This window comes from Solenopsis invicta, chromosome 16 (assembly GCF_016802725.1).
Source record: "Solenopsis invicta isolate M01_SB chromosome 16, UNIL_Sinv_3.0, whole genome shotgun sequence".
In the NCBI taxonomy this organism is placed as follows: domain Eukaryota; kingdom Metazoa; phylum Arthropoda; class Insecta; order Hymenoptera; family Formicidae; genus Solenopsis; species Solenopsis invicta.
In genome coordinates, this window is record NC_052679.1 from 6,100,637 (window position 1) to 6,114,688 (window position 14,052).

Sequence of the window (14,052 nt, forward strand, 5' to 3'; positions counted from 1 at the left end):
CACAGGATTTATCCTTTTCATAACCTGATGCTGCAGTTCGTCTATGTGCACTGGTAAGCTCTGCGCATTTGTATACATAATTATTTCTTCTTTCTTCGGTAGTTGCTTTTGTATCCTCCCAACCTGCTCTCCTCTTCTCTTCCTGTAACGCTCTCTTAAAAGTTAGACATTCTCGACTGATGGCTTTATGTTCGTCATTTATTTTTAGATTGTATGTTCTATTTTTGAACATACAATTCACACAATTGCTCTCCGTCGCTGTGCAAACAACAGATTTTTAATTTTTTTATATTTATTTAAATATAATATAATACTATAATACTATAATATACTATAATACTATAATATAACACTATTAAAAGCTCTATAGCGCGCGCTTGTTTTGTTCTAGTATGCGAAACAACGAATAAGATTATTAAGCTATAAGAATAATAAGATCTGTTAAAAGCTAAAAAAAATTTTTTTATATTGCACATTTGCTGAAAAGTATGTATGTAACTATGGTTGCAGGAACAATATTATTACGATTGTAGCATCCATATGTAGTTACTCTCACTAAGGTTGGGGCAACCATAGGGATCACTTCCAGAGTTTTATGTTTTCCACAATCATTTTATACTGATGGGCGGAAAATAACATTATTATTCAGTTGTGGCAGCAACCGTAACTTTTTCTCCGTATATAGGCTTTGCTTGAGCTTCCCTTCTCTTCGAGTGGTTATCAGCGACTTGTCTCCCGGATCTGTTTCTTCGAGATCGTCTCAAGGTAATGGGCGACGGCGCATGCCGCTCGGCGATACGTAAATCTTCATTCTCGATTTTTTTTTACATTATCGTTGGTCGTGGTAAGCGCGCGCCGCCCCCGCAGCGTTTGCCTCTGCGCGTGCAATGCAAAGCGATAATGCAAACGCTATAAAAGCCAGATAAGAGACACTCGCGAGTCTTCCTACTCGCGAACACCGCGAGCTGTCAGTCGCGCGCCGATCGTTAGTCGTTACCCGCACGTGCGTTAGTTGTTTGATAAGAAATTTTGCTTACCGTGGTCACCGTCCCGCGTCCGGCACCGCGATTGTTCTTCATTCTCCACTCGACGCGGAGCCCAAAAGAAATCAGGTAGGTAGTATCATTGAATTTACCCTCTTCTGTTCTTCCTCTCTGCTGTCATCTTGCATAAAAACCGCAAATACACTGAAAAAAAGGTTTGTGATAATAATCACGCTTTGGTGAAATAATTTCAATGTCTGATTAATACAATCGAATATTCAGTAATAATTCGTAATTATATTAGTAGTAACATAATAACCAGTCGATTATCAAATTGTTTTTAAATTTAGTTATATTAATCGAACATTTCATTGAAATTATTTCCTCAAAGCTTAATATAATGCGCATCACTTGATCACTTTCTGATCGACCTGATAGTTATCACCTAGACTTGATTTTTATTACCAAACTTTTTTTTCAATCAGTAAAAACCGTTGACAATCCTAATTTTTTTTTTCTTATGCTTAACATTGAAATAATTTACAGCGCTATTGATTAACAGTGCAGTGTAAGAAACGGAGCAGCAAATATATTTGCGTGATAAATGGGGACATCTGCCATAATATTTTTTATCATCACTTGACGTAGTACTCTTTGTCGAAATATTTGCTGAGTTCGAATCGAGTAAACGATTTACACACGACACGATCATTTTTCGCACTTCGACCAGTGATTTAACTTGCAGCTTCGATTCACCTGATCCCACAATCGAGCGAACGTTTTCATAAAATGTGACGTTCTGTGACATAATCCCCAGGGCATAAATATTCAGCAAGTTAAAGAGAAGAGGAAACATCCTTCATTTTCCTTGACGAAGACATGGCAACGACCGAAACGTGCCAGATCAAGTCGACGACCAAGGGCCGCAGAAATGTCGTTCCCATAATTCACGTTCGAGGAACCCACTATGAGATCGGCTTTGATATCGTAAGGATTAGACAATATTTATTCGACGGCTATTTATTTTATCAGTGCACGACGCGGTTCTCCAAATTGAACGCCGCCTTTCTACGAGATTTTTGGAGAATTAAAAACTGTTCACCGTCTCTCGAAAGTCCTCGAAGGGGGATAAAAAAACTTTGATGAAAGAATCTTGTATGACAATTGCCTCATTATTTTCTCAGTAATTCGGCGTTAGTCTTACATATAATAATTGTTTTGTTTTAATATTTAATGAATTATAATAATATCAGTCATTTTGACGTATTAATTACAGTCTATTAATTTAGTGTGTAATAACAAATATTTCAAATTCATTTGATTTGTTTCGAAATTCGACTGTCACTTTAATGACAAGTCGGTCATGTTACATTACACTTTTTCGTTTTTTCTTTTTCACATTGCAAATGAAACCTATCGACGGGTGATGTAATTTATAGTGACACTTACACTCGGATGAAATACGGGTAGCGCGCATAAATCAGTCAGTGCACCTTGCAATGCAGTTTTTTCTCGTGTCCAATCCGGAGGAACGAACTCTGATATATCGCGATTTAAGAAGGTGCATAGCTAATCTGATCGACACAAGTACGAGGCGAGATAACACTTGGATAGAGGGATTAAAGAAAAAGAGAACGGTCATTGGTGCGACGTTCACCGGAATTACATTCCTGGTGTTCTATATATGTTTATCACGCGGCGTTAGTTAATCTATCACGCCCACGCATTTAATTAAATCTCGCGAAATGCGTTTTCTTTTTCCCCTATTTTTTTTCTGCATTAGGGACGCACCTTCGCCAAAATGATTCAAGACTTTGTCGACGCCTATGGACCGTTGAACGAAATCTATCTGCCAATATTCGCGACCGAGGAGGGCAAGAAGGTTTATAATGAAACTCTTGACGCGGTCAAGAAACAGTTTCCGCAATATTTGAGGGAGATCGAGGGAACGGCAGACGGAGCAAACGTGCCGTTCCACAAAGTACGAAAAATAGTTAAATAATTCATCTTGGAAATACAATAAATTAATTATTAACAGCATTAAAAAAAATTGACAAAGTCGCAAAGTTGAGACTTAATTTCGAGTTTTTGTTATCAAGAATTAATTAATTAAGTTCATTTTCTTTCAACTCTGCAAATTCCTCTCTGGTTATTTTAATCGTTTTAATAGGTCAAGACTTAGAATAATAATAAAAATTAAATAATTTTAATGGCTTTGATTTACATGATTTCAAAATTAAAATGCAACTATTTCAGCTATTTCTGATGCATTTGGACGACATTCTTCCGAACGTTACTGGAATGCAAGGAAATGGACTTCCAGTCGGTTGTACAACCATCATGTGCAATCAATCGGGACATGTAAGAGTGAAAATAAATCGGAATAAATTATAGCATACCTGGCGGCGTGTAATAAACACTTTCGTCAAAGCGAGATCGCGGATTTTAACTTTTTATGTCACTTAAACACGACATCAATGAAGATGTGTGAAAAAATAATAACTATTATCACAAATTTAATTATTATATCAGATAAAAGAAATCGAGAATTAAATCAAAAGATCTAATTTTCCTTGGAGCACACTCAGCCAACAGATATTTTATTTTTTATTGATATGTCACGTAGCAATTATCTGTTGCAGCAACTCCGCGTTATCTCGAGATTTAATAGCAATCATAAAACGCGAAAGTTGAAAAAATATGTACAAATATTTATAGCCGGATGATGTCAGTTTGATTTTCTGTGTAAAAAAACAATAGTAATGATACCGGAATAAATTTATTAATTTAGTACAACTTCCTTCTCCGCAAATCTCTCTTTGGAACGTCACGATTATTATCTTATATAACAAGTACGAAACTACAAATGTTATCTCACCGTGGTGATATTATCTTAATCGTCTCTCTAATTCGCAAATAAATCATAAATATTCGTATATTAAGCTCGTATATGCATAGTATGAAATGTTATATAATCTATTCTCTGTATATAATTATTATTATTCTATTAGTTCACTCTATATTATTCGATTACAGCTTGGATTTATTTTATTACTCTTACCTTTTTATTTACGCATTATTTGATTTTATTCTGTTTCCGTGACGTATGCTTGATGGTAAGCGCAGGAGATTCTAGGTCACAATGAGGATGCTCTTAGGGAGACTTTGAATCACTGGTATCTCGTGGATGCTCACGTAATTGAGAAGGGTTACAAAGAGGAGAAGTTCACGTCGTTGAGTTACGCTGGTTTCCTACCGGGTTACACAATGGGTTACAACCATCATGGCCTCGTTTACAGCATTAACACCCTCAGTGCTGCGGTTCTACGATCCGGCAAGACTCGTGAGCTTTGTTTTTATGGAGCATCTTCATAACTTAATTGTTACCCTGGTGAAAATATTTTTCACAATTTTTATATAAATTCAGATTTTTGTATAATTTATAACTTAAAAAAAAATTTAGATTTATACCAATTAGAATATTATTCAGAAATGTTGAGAAAGTCTACATTTCATATTTATGAATTCTGAAATATCTTAAAATTTCAAGTATTTTTTTAGAAATTATAGGATGAGAAATGAGAAATTTTAGAATATTTCAGAATTTACATATATGAAAATTGTATAAAAATATGTAGATTTGTTCTCAGTATTTTTGAGATTTTCTAATTCGTAGAAAAATTTTTCACCGTGATAATTATTTTAAATTGTAGCTCTTTGAAAAAATCCATTTTGCATCGTTTGATTCTTTTATACGACACTTACATTTTATATAAAAATTCAGTTTTGTCCTCTAATTGAGATTTCACTACTCCCAGCGCGATACTTCCTAACGCGAGCATTGCTGGGCGTGGAGAATTTCGTGCAAGCGCAACAGACGTTGATGAACGAGGGTTACGGCGCGGCGGAGGGCTTCTCGGTGAACATGACGTTCCTCGCACAAGAGGACGACCGGATGTTTCACAACGTCGAGGTGGGCCCGGCTGAAACAGGCGTGAACCGGTCGCAGCTCATCGTCCTGACTATTAAGCCAGGCGAGAATACCTCGCATTGCAACAAGTACATGATGCCCACATTACGCATTGATTTACATATGCGTAGACAGAACATTCCGCACCGCGAAATAAAATGTTTATTTATTTGTCCGCACCTAGAGAAAGTTATTCTTTCGCCTACTCTCATCACTCTTCAATCGTTATAGTAGCAAAACAGACGATTGACCTAATCGAATAACACATACAATCAATCGTAAGAAAAAAATATCAGTATAACATTAAATCAAATTATCAAAACAGTATCAGATTAAAACTAATATATTCTATATATTTAACAATCATCGTTTCATAAATAAGCAAGAAATTATATTCTTGCTTATATATAACATAAATCTTCTTTAAAGAATATGATAATCTTAAATTTCAGCAAAATATTTATATTTCTTTTATATATTTACATTTCAATATCACAATAGTCATTTAAAGAGCACAATATGACTGTTTTGATAATAAGTTGATAATTAACAAATTCTTGGTTTAAAGATATTTTCTATCCGATATATTTTCCTCTTAACTCGTGAAAATTATCGAATAATAATAGTTTTCTTAATAAAACTATATGAAATTTCTTCATATATCGATCTATATCTCATTTCAATATTTAATATTTCGAACATAAAAATATTCTTAAAACAAGAATGTTCTTTCCTATGGATTTTAGGTACCTACATCTAAAGGTGGCGGAAGTGGAAGGAAGGATCATAGAAAGCAGCATCAGGAGAGCGGAAGCGATTTCGAAGCATCCGCCAGTTAAATGTCGTCAGGATGTAATCAACATACTTAGTGATCAGACAGGCAAGGATTACAGGATTTATCAAGACGGTCTCGGTGGCGAAATCAAGACGATTGCCACTGGTATGTATTTTTTTTTTTTTTTTTATTTCCTTTACGTTGACGAATATTTTTACCTAGAAACAAAAAGTGACATTCTATAAAGCCCAAGAGATTACATCATTTTTATTGAAAAATTTCCCGATATTACGTCTCCAGAGATGAAAACTGATTAAAATCTCAACACGTGCTTAATTCTCTTAAGCGCTTCTTCGATCGATGAATCAGAAGTCGCTTAGTAGAATTGCAAAGATCTATCGATATTCCGAATGCATGTAAAGAAAAACGCGTAAGAAGAGCTTGCAAAAGACTTCGGAAATTGTTTGCAAACCTACGACTTATCTATTTCAGGTATCTTCGACTGCATTGAACGTACGTGGTCTATTTACACGGACATCCCGCAGTTCAACGAGCCAATAGTGGTAATACCTATGCAACTTCGTAATTTTGCGGCTTTACAAAATGGCAAAGCAAAATAATAACTCTTATAAATAATAAATCTTATACGAATCACGAAAATGTAGCATTTGCTGCATTCATATTTTACAACATATAACATGTAATATTAACAATTTTAACTAAAAGAAAATATATATATATATATATATATATAAAAGAATTTTTAATCTATCAAATAAAATGTAAGAAAGTTGATGCAATCTGGCTGTAAAGAATTATTGAAATTTCGAAAGAAACATTGTACAAAATTAGAAAAACCCATACGTCATTAAAGTCCACGAAGTAATTATGTGTGGTGGAGAAAAGATCTATTGTTCTTATTGTGTATGAAACCTATTGTTTTCTATATGAGATTTTATCATTAAGAAACTATCGATATCTTAATATCCTTGTTGAAGAAAATGTAACTACATTAATAATCTTACGTAGGAAGACTGGGCAAGAGCGATTATCTTATAATCCCAGATTTCTTTAATCATTATTTTATGTATGTTTCTGATTATAAAAGATTTAAAGAGTTAAAATTGTAAGTATAAAATAACATTGTAACAGATTTCGGGATAGATAAATAAATTACGCGCTAGGTAATAATGTTATTATATTTGATGCCTATTAAATAGAGGAAATAAAGGTGCTCACCACTGTTCTATTTCGTAATTTCAGCTTTAATTTCTTGATATTTTCGTAGTATGAGTACATTGTTGTGATTCTTTTCCTCTTTAGTATTAGCAGCTTCGAGAACCATTCGCATCCAAATCGATTGAAAAATTCGTAATATAACGTAAAATACTAAATTCCAGTAAAAAAGCAATGTAAATTATTACAGAAATATTCTATTTTTTTTTTTCCTTTAAACAAAGATCGGCGCGGAAAAACGCCATAACAATCATAGCTATTCCCAATATGCTAAAAAATATAAAGCAACCGGTCGATCTTGTACGGTTCTTAATTAAATAAATGTACAAAACGTACCTCCTCTCACTTTCACATGCAGATATACTCCACATATTCCCTTTTTGTATTTCCTTCGTTATAATTACATTTTATTACTCTTGTTCGTATTTATAATTGCGTGTCTCTCACGGATGATTGCGCAAAACAAAATTCATAGTAAACCGATGTTGTAATTGTATACAACAGCTCCAGCAATATTAATTGAATTAATCGAATATTTAAATAGGTATTTAAATATGATGCGCGGACTTGAGGTTACAATTTATCAAGGTATGCATTCAAGTCTGGGAGACCCTCCTTCAATCCCTTCCTTTTGCGTGTATCCTGGAAAAAAAAACAAATTTTTATCAATATGCCAATTTGTTTGTAATCATAAATGCGATTACTTATTTATTTCCATAACGTTTTGTTTGTAACGAAAAAAATTTGTACGTTTCCCTATTCAGGCAAACCAGAATAGATACTGGAACACCAAAACTAAAAAACGTTTTCTTTTCCACGAGATTAAAAATACCGGCGCACTGAATCGACGCCGCTATCAGTTATGCACGTGGTGGAATATCGAGAAATTGTTTAGCAATAAAACGATCGCCTATTCAATGAAAAGCCCCTGATACTTTATATCAGGGGCCTTTCATTGAATAAGCGATCGTTTTATCGCTAAGAGACAAATATTGAAATAGAAAAATAACCGAAGAAACTGTACGAGAGAACGGTTGGATGTATGTACCTGGACGACTTGGTATGGTCGAGTGGTGAGTTCCATCGGATCACCTGGCAGGATCTGCCAGTGATCGAACACGCACTGTGGGAAAGCCTGACCACCGGTATTGGAGCGCAGATCGGCAGTGAAGCCGAAGGATTCGTTTACAGGAAGGTACGCTTTAACTACGAACATAGGAGTACCCGCCACCTGTTGTTCCTCGAACACGTGACCTCTCCTACGATTCAGCACGCCATAGATACCACCGACCGCTACCTCTGGGCACTACGAAAAGACAGTTTTGATATTTAATTACCCTGTAGGTTTTTTTACATGCGTGTGTAAAATCAATGATGTACATCACAAGACTTTGATAACTTACCTGAATTTCGCATAAGTAAACAGGTTCCATAATACGGGGTGAGGCAGTGAGAAGACAGGCATAAAGGCAACGTCTTGTGGTAGGGATAATTTGACCACCACCTCTGTGGATCGCGTCGGCATGTAGTGTCACATCGTGTATATTGAAACGTACACCTCTCAAATTCTCTTCCGAGAGAACGCCCTGTAGCAATAGAAATAAGTGAATAATCGCTAAATATTAATAATTCGTATCGTGATCCAAGATAGAAATCTTCTTTTACCTCTTTCGTGGCCCACTGGAATCCAGCTACCACAGAGTCCTTGATTTCATTAAGGTACTGTACACCCTTGGTGCAGTCAACCAATATGTTAGGTCCGCTGCCATCAGGTCCGAAGCACCAGATTTTCCTCGCCTCTGTCACGTCGTAATCGTATTTCTCATTCAAGTAACGAGCACGCACTTTGAAGTCATCTCGCGGATTAACATCGCCCTGCAAGATATCAAAAGATAAAAATTTCTCACTTGACAAAGGTACCTGGTGATGTTGAAAAAAAATTCCTGAATAAAAAATAAACTTACGCTGTCAATGTCCTCAGCGAGACCATCTGGCATGGGACAAGCCATCATGAACAGACGATTGTGCTTGTTCGGGGATTTCGACAAACACATTTGATTCGACTGTTCGGAAATAGTTTCTCTGTACGACACAACAGGATCGGACTTCTTGATCGGGATGCATGCGTGATCCTCCTCCAAATCCTTTAGACAAATCTCAAGATGCAGCTCTCCGGCGCCAGCGATAATATGCTCACCGGATTCTTCAATGATACACTGTACCATAGGATCAGATTTCGCCAAACGTTTGAGACCTGTCGAAGTGAGTACAATTGAATTATATACACACACGAAAGAAATATTATTATTTAACGAGGTTTGTCGATATATCGTCAGATGAAAAAAATTCAAATCATAGGTCTTCATAACCCAATGCTCATATTAGTCTCATCATATAGTTTAGGAAAATTATAAGTAAAATAGTATAAAATAATCCATTTCAAGAGTAACAGATTAAAAAAATTTTATTATGCATCTCGTGAGAAGCTAATAATTAAATATGAATTTAACTGGAAAAGAACTTACACACCTTCGACCAATTTTGGCAAATCAGCGGGATTCTTCGGCTCGACCGCGACACGTACAACAGGCGATACAGAGAACTTCATAACTTTCATGTTGTGCGCATCCTTGAATGTAGTGATGGTACCGGTCTTAACCAAGAATTGATCGACACCGACAAGACCGCAAATATTACCTGCGCAAACAAACCGCTAATTGTAACTTGTGAATGTACGATTGAATCATTTTCATTTCGTTTAGTTGAGCTTCAGCTGGCCGTTCTATATCTCGATCACAAGTAAGTCAGAACAGGTCTGTGATTAGAACAATCATCATGTGCGCTGTTTGAAATAAAGCAAGAATCGCAATGTCTTAATACCAACCAGAAGGCACATCTTCGATAGCTTCAACGTAACGACCCATCATCAGGATAGTACGCTGAATAGCTTTCTCGTACAGATCTTCCTTCTTGCCTGGTTGGAAGTTGGGTCCCATGATGCGGGCCTTCATGCCAGTACACACCTTGCCCGAAAACACTCGGCCGAAAGCATAGAAACGTCCCTTGTCCGATGTCGGTACCATTTTCGAAACGTACATCATCAGTGGTCCATTCGGATCGCAGTTCTACGAAAGACGATTTAATTAAATAAAATAAATTCTCTCAATAATATCCATTATAATTTCTCTTGAAAGTCAGTATTTCTACGTTCTTCATTACGTATCAGTACAGGTCTGTGAAATCTATATCATCATGTATGTGCGTATAAGTATTCAAAAAAACTTGAGCATATATCGCGTACCTTAATTCCAATGGCAGCTTCGTCATCGAGCGGTCCTTCGTACAACATCTCCATGCGGTATTTTTGAGCAGTTACAGGAGATGGCAGGTGAATGGCAATCATCTGAAGAAGAGCCTCTCCAGCGGGTAACCAGGTTCTCATAACAACCTGAAAAAATTGTATATAATGAAGAAATATTCCAAAGAGAATAAACTGACAAATTCATCAAATATTCCTCAGATCCAAGTATTCCCTCATTATAAATCAGAAGAGGCGTCAGAAAAAAAACCTTTAAAATTCATCATTACATGCATTATAGTTATATATCACTATATATCAAAGGAAATCTACCTTCAACAGAGCTTTCCCATCCTTGTCTTTGTCCTCAGGCTTTAGCACAATACCCAGCTTCTGCAGAAGATTGTCTGCCTCCTCCTTCTTGTAATTCATAATACTATCGAATACCTATAAATAATATTTTATTTTAATCATCAATGTTTTCTATGGTGATAACACGAGGGGTATATATCGTTTTACACGTTCAAGATTGCGAAAGTTTACCTTATAAATTGGATCTAAGACATACATGCAGAAGGATCGTTTATTATCGGTTTCCTTCTGTTTGCTCCACTTCTTGGTTTTGGGATTGAAGAAGGACTCGCCCCATAGTCTGTTCATAAGTTTTACCACGTCAATCTTGAATTTCTCGGCGTACATCTCGGAGAACTGTTTCAGGGTGAAGGCCCAGCCGTGAAGACCGGAACCAAAACCTACAGAGCCTTTGCTGGGATCTACCTGTTTTACAAATGTACATTGAATGGTGTGTATAAAACGATTCTTTTTTTTTAAACCAAAAGATTTTATTTCACTTACTCTAACTTCACCCATAGGGCCGTCGTCGTCAGAGTACGTTGCGATAATAACGTTAACGTTTTCAACAATACGCTGGAAAGTTTGATACAGATCTTCACTATCAAGTTGTAATTCCAACAGTGCACGGTCCATTTTGTTCATGAATAAAACAGGCTTTATACGCTCAGCGATCGCCTGGCGCAATACAGTTTCAGTTTGTACGCACACACCTGAAAGTAAGCAAATATTTACATTCACTTTTCTAATTTCAAAGAATCATTGATGCTTGTTTTAAGAATTGTATTATTACAAATAAATATAAAACAATATATCATAAATATGATTGAAAAAGGCAATGTAGCATTTGTACCGTAGCGTATTAATAACGGACATAAGGATAGAGGTCCACTAACAGCGTTTAAATACAATTGCTTTTTTACTCTTCTTCCATTGCACTGTCAACACTGTCAGCGTATGCCGATCAGTTTATGCAAACCAAACGGCATACTACAGAGTAACCCTTGTGTGCTGGAAGATCAATCTGCCCAATCATGTGGTGAAAAACTGACTCACGAACAAAGGAAAGAGAATCATAGAATACATACCGGATACACAATCAACAACTACGAGGGCTCCATCAGTGACACGGAGGGCAGCTGTGACTTCGCTAGAGAAATCCACGTGCCCAGGTGAATCGATCAGATTAATTAAAAATCCTTTCTCATCTTTGTCACGCTGATCGGGGTTTTTGATAAACACTAAATCCTTCTCGTCGAGTTCAAAAAACATGGAAATAGCGCTGGAAGGAGAGTAGTGAGCGATATTAATGCCTGACAATGAGACGTTAATGCGAGACGGATGGGGCAGCGAAAGCGAGCCATGACTTACGTCGATTTAATCGTGATGCAACGTTCCTGCTCGTCCTTGCGCGTGTCCGTGAATCGGGTCTCGCCGGCCTTGGCACCAGCGATAATGCCGGCCTTAGATACAAGGGAGTCGGTCAGAGTTGACTTTCCGTGATCGACGTGCGCGATGACGGACATGTTTCTGATATTCTTTTTCTTGTCCATCATGGCACGGATCTCGTCCACCGTGAAGTTAACCTGCAATAGATTTCCCACTGAAGTATATCCTAGTTTTAAGAGTCCGCAAGTTATATCTACTATCATTATTAAATGTTTAAAATTGATCCACGATTTAAATTCATGCGTACAAATGTAGATACATATGATACAATCAATAATTGGCCTGTAATACAGTTCAATTTGTTATTTACATAAATTCTCACAAGACTATTGCAACATATTGCAACACATGAAGAACTGAATCTTTCGCAAATTGGATATCAAAAAATATTTCTATAAAATTATTTTAAAAATATTTCTCTTTCCACGATGCACATAAAATATTAAATTACATTTTAATTCTGGCAATGGTGAAATGATGTTACGATAGACTTGGATAGGGAAGTATAATATCGGATCCCATATTGAAACATTCCTCGCACATATGGCAAAATATTTGACATTCGGTATCTTATCACAAATAAAAAAAAAAAAATTTATCCATTCATCCATTCACTGTTCTAAATACAATTGTATTAATACAGTGTCCCAACTTTCTACACGTGATGTACATTATTTCAAATCATAGAGATTTCTTCGCAACGTTCCGTGGTGTTCCTTCACGTGTTCTTGTTCCAATTCGTGTAAAATCGTCGTCGCCAGTTCCACAGGAGCAATGCTGCCCCCCCTTGGGGACATTGCTCCGCGTGTTGGAGCACGCTGCGAGCGAAACATATTTCGTCCATTCAGACGGTTTCGCGACTATTTTCTTAGGATGCTAGACGGCCGATGCATTTTCCTGCGCGCAGATTCTCGATCCTAGAAGCATCGCGTCGCGAAAAGAGCCTACGGAGGATCTCAAGGAAGAGAAGCGTTGCCCGCGTTGGCCCCTCCCCCTCCCACCCCGAGCACGTTGTGTGTCGGCAGCCACGCGAGGCGCACCATGACACGTTGCGAGGACCGCATTTCCGCTCGCGGAGAACACGCCGCGCGCAGGGAACGCTGTTCCGTGGACTCGCGCGTCCTCCCGGCGACGTGCCGAGCCCATCCCGCGGCCAACAATCTGGATCCGGGTCGCCCGTGGATCCGGAATCCCGAGCGAATCTCGTGCGAACGGAATTGCGCAATCCGGGGTAATCGCGCCGTTGCAGCGTCGAGATGCCGAAAGAGCGAGCAAGCGAGCGAACGCGGCACACGCGGGGGGAGGGCCCCGCGAGACGGAAGCCTCGGCGTGCTCAGGTCGCGAGAGATATTGCGCGAAAAATATTGGCGGCCGCGGGTACGCGGCAGCGCGCGGCCGATGACCGCCGCGACGGCATCGCGACGCAGCTACATACCATCTTGGATGTGTCCGATGCTGGGGCCTGGTCCAAATTATACGTGCACCAACTATGGCGGACTCCCTCGGAAAGAACAAGCTACCCGCCGCAAGCTCGTACGTCGCCTCTTATGCGCGAAGGGAGCGCCGCGTTGCGGCGGCGCGCGCGCTTGCGCACCGGACGCGACGTCGACGACCAATACGTGGTCGAGTTACGCGCGCACATTTCGAATTCTGCTTTGCGTCCGATACATAACGCGTTGTAGGAGAAGCCTTAAAAAAATTTGAGAAATAAATGTTAAATCTTTGATTGTGAATCTAATTCGTAGTCGAACATTCTTGAACATTTGACATTTAGAGATGTTAGTTGAAGGCTGAAGTACAGTCGAGTATTCGGAGGGAAACAGAAGATTAGTCTGTGCAGTTCAACCGGCTGTAAATCGGCGCTTCAACGGTATTAGTGTAATAAATTATGGATATATATAATTTATCAAAGGGAGCGTTGGAGGTGAAACTTATTGAAGTTCTATTTTTTTGCATTATATTGCTAAAGTCTTTGATTGCTAAAAATTAA

The 14,052-nt window shown here is 37.9% G+C and overlaps 2 protein-coding genes across 2 annotated transcripts; one reads left to right on the top strand and one right to left on the bottom strand.

Annotated features, from left to right (window-relative positions):
- Window positions 1-925: 925 nt before the first annotated feature.
- LOC105204893 lies at window positions 926-7,179 on the top strand. Its single transcript, XM_026137511.2, has 8 exons — window positions 926-1,112; window positions 1,801-1,970; window positions 2,767-2,964; window positions 3,240-3,344; window positions 4,110-4,326; window positions 4,802-5,042; window positions 5,700-5,893; window positions 6,221-7,179. Exons 2-8 carry the CDS (start codon window positions 1,863-1,865, stop codon window positions 6,346-6,348), a joined length of 1,191 nt encoding a protein of 396 aa, XP_025993296.1. The 5' UTR covers window positions 926-1,112; window positions 1,801-1,862; the 3' UTR covers window positions 6,349-7,179.
- On the bottom strand, window positions 6,973-13,637 carry LOC105204801 (translation elongation factor 2). Its single transcript, XM_011174015.3, has 14 exons — window positions 13,498-13,637; window positions 11,985-12,199; window positions 11,702-11,895; window positions 11,118-11,326; window positions 10,806-11,039; window positions 10,596-10,709; window positions 10,266-10,412; window positions 9,849-10,089; window positions 9,494-9,661; window positions 8,929-9,218; window positions 8,630-8,839; window positions 8,368-8,550; window positions 8,013-8,270; window positions 6,973-7,606 (listed from the first exon to the last, which is right to left on the bottom strand). The coding sequence occupies exons 1-14, from the start codon at window positions 13,498-13,500 to the stop codon at window positions 7,538-7,540; spliced, it is 2,535 nt and encodes an 844-aa protein (XP_011172317.1). The 5' UTR covers window positions 13,501-13,637; the 3' UTR covers window positions 6,973-7,537.
- Window positions 13,638-14,052: the final 415 nt, after the last annotated feature.

Excerpts from the sequence above, each read along its gene's own strand:
- LOC105204801 (XM_011174015.3), bottom strand. Across the intron at positions 10,413-10,595 it reads ATGGGAAAGCTCTGTTGAAG|GTTGTTATGAGAACCTGGTT; the intron begins GTAGATTTCCTT and ends CAATTTTTTCAG. Across the intron at positions 10,090-10,265 it reads AAGCTGCCATTGGAATTAAG|AACTGCGATCCGAATGGACC; the intron begins GTACGCGATATA and ends CGTCTTTCGTAG.
- LOC105204893 (XM_026137511.2), top strand. The coding sequence starts at position 1,863 with ATGGCAACGACCGAAACGTGCCAGATCAAGTCGACGACCAAGGGCCGC. Across the intron at positions 1,971-2,766 it reads ATGAGATCGGCTTTGATATC|GGACGCACCTTCGCCAAAAT; the intron begins GTAAGGATTAGA and ends TTTCTGCATTAG. Across the intron at positions 4,327-4,801 it reads TCTACGATCCGGCAAGACTC|CGCGATACTTCCTAACGCGA; the intron begins GTGAGCTTTGTT and ends CACTACTCCCAG.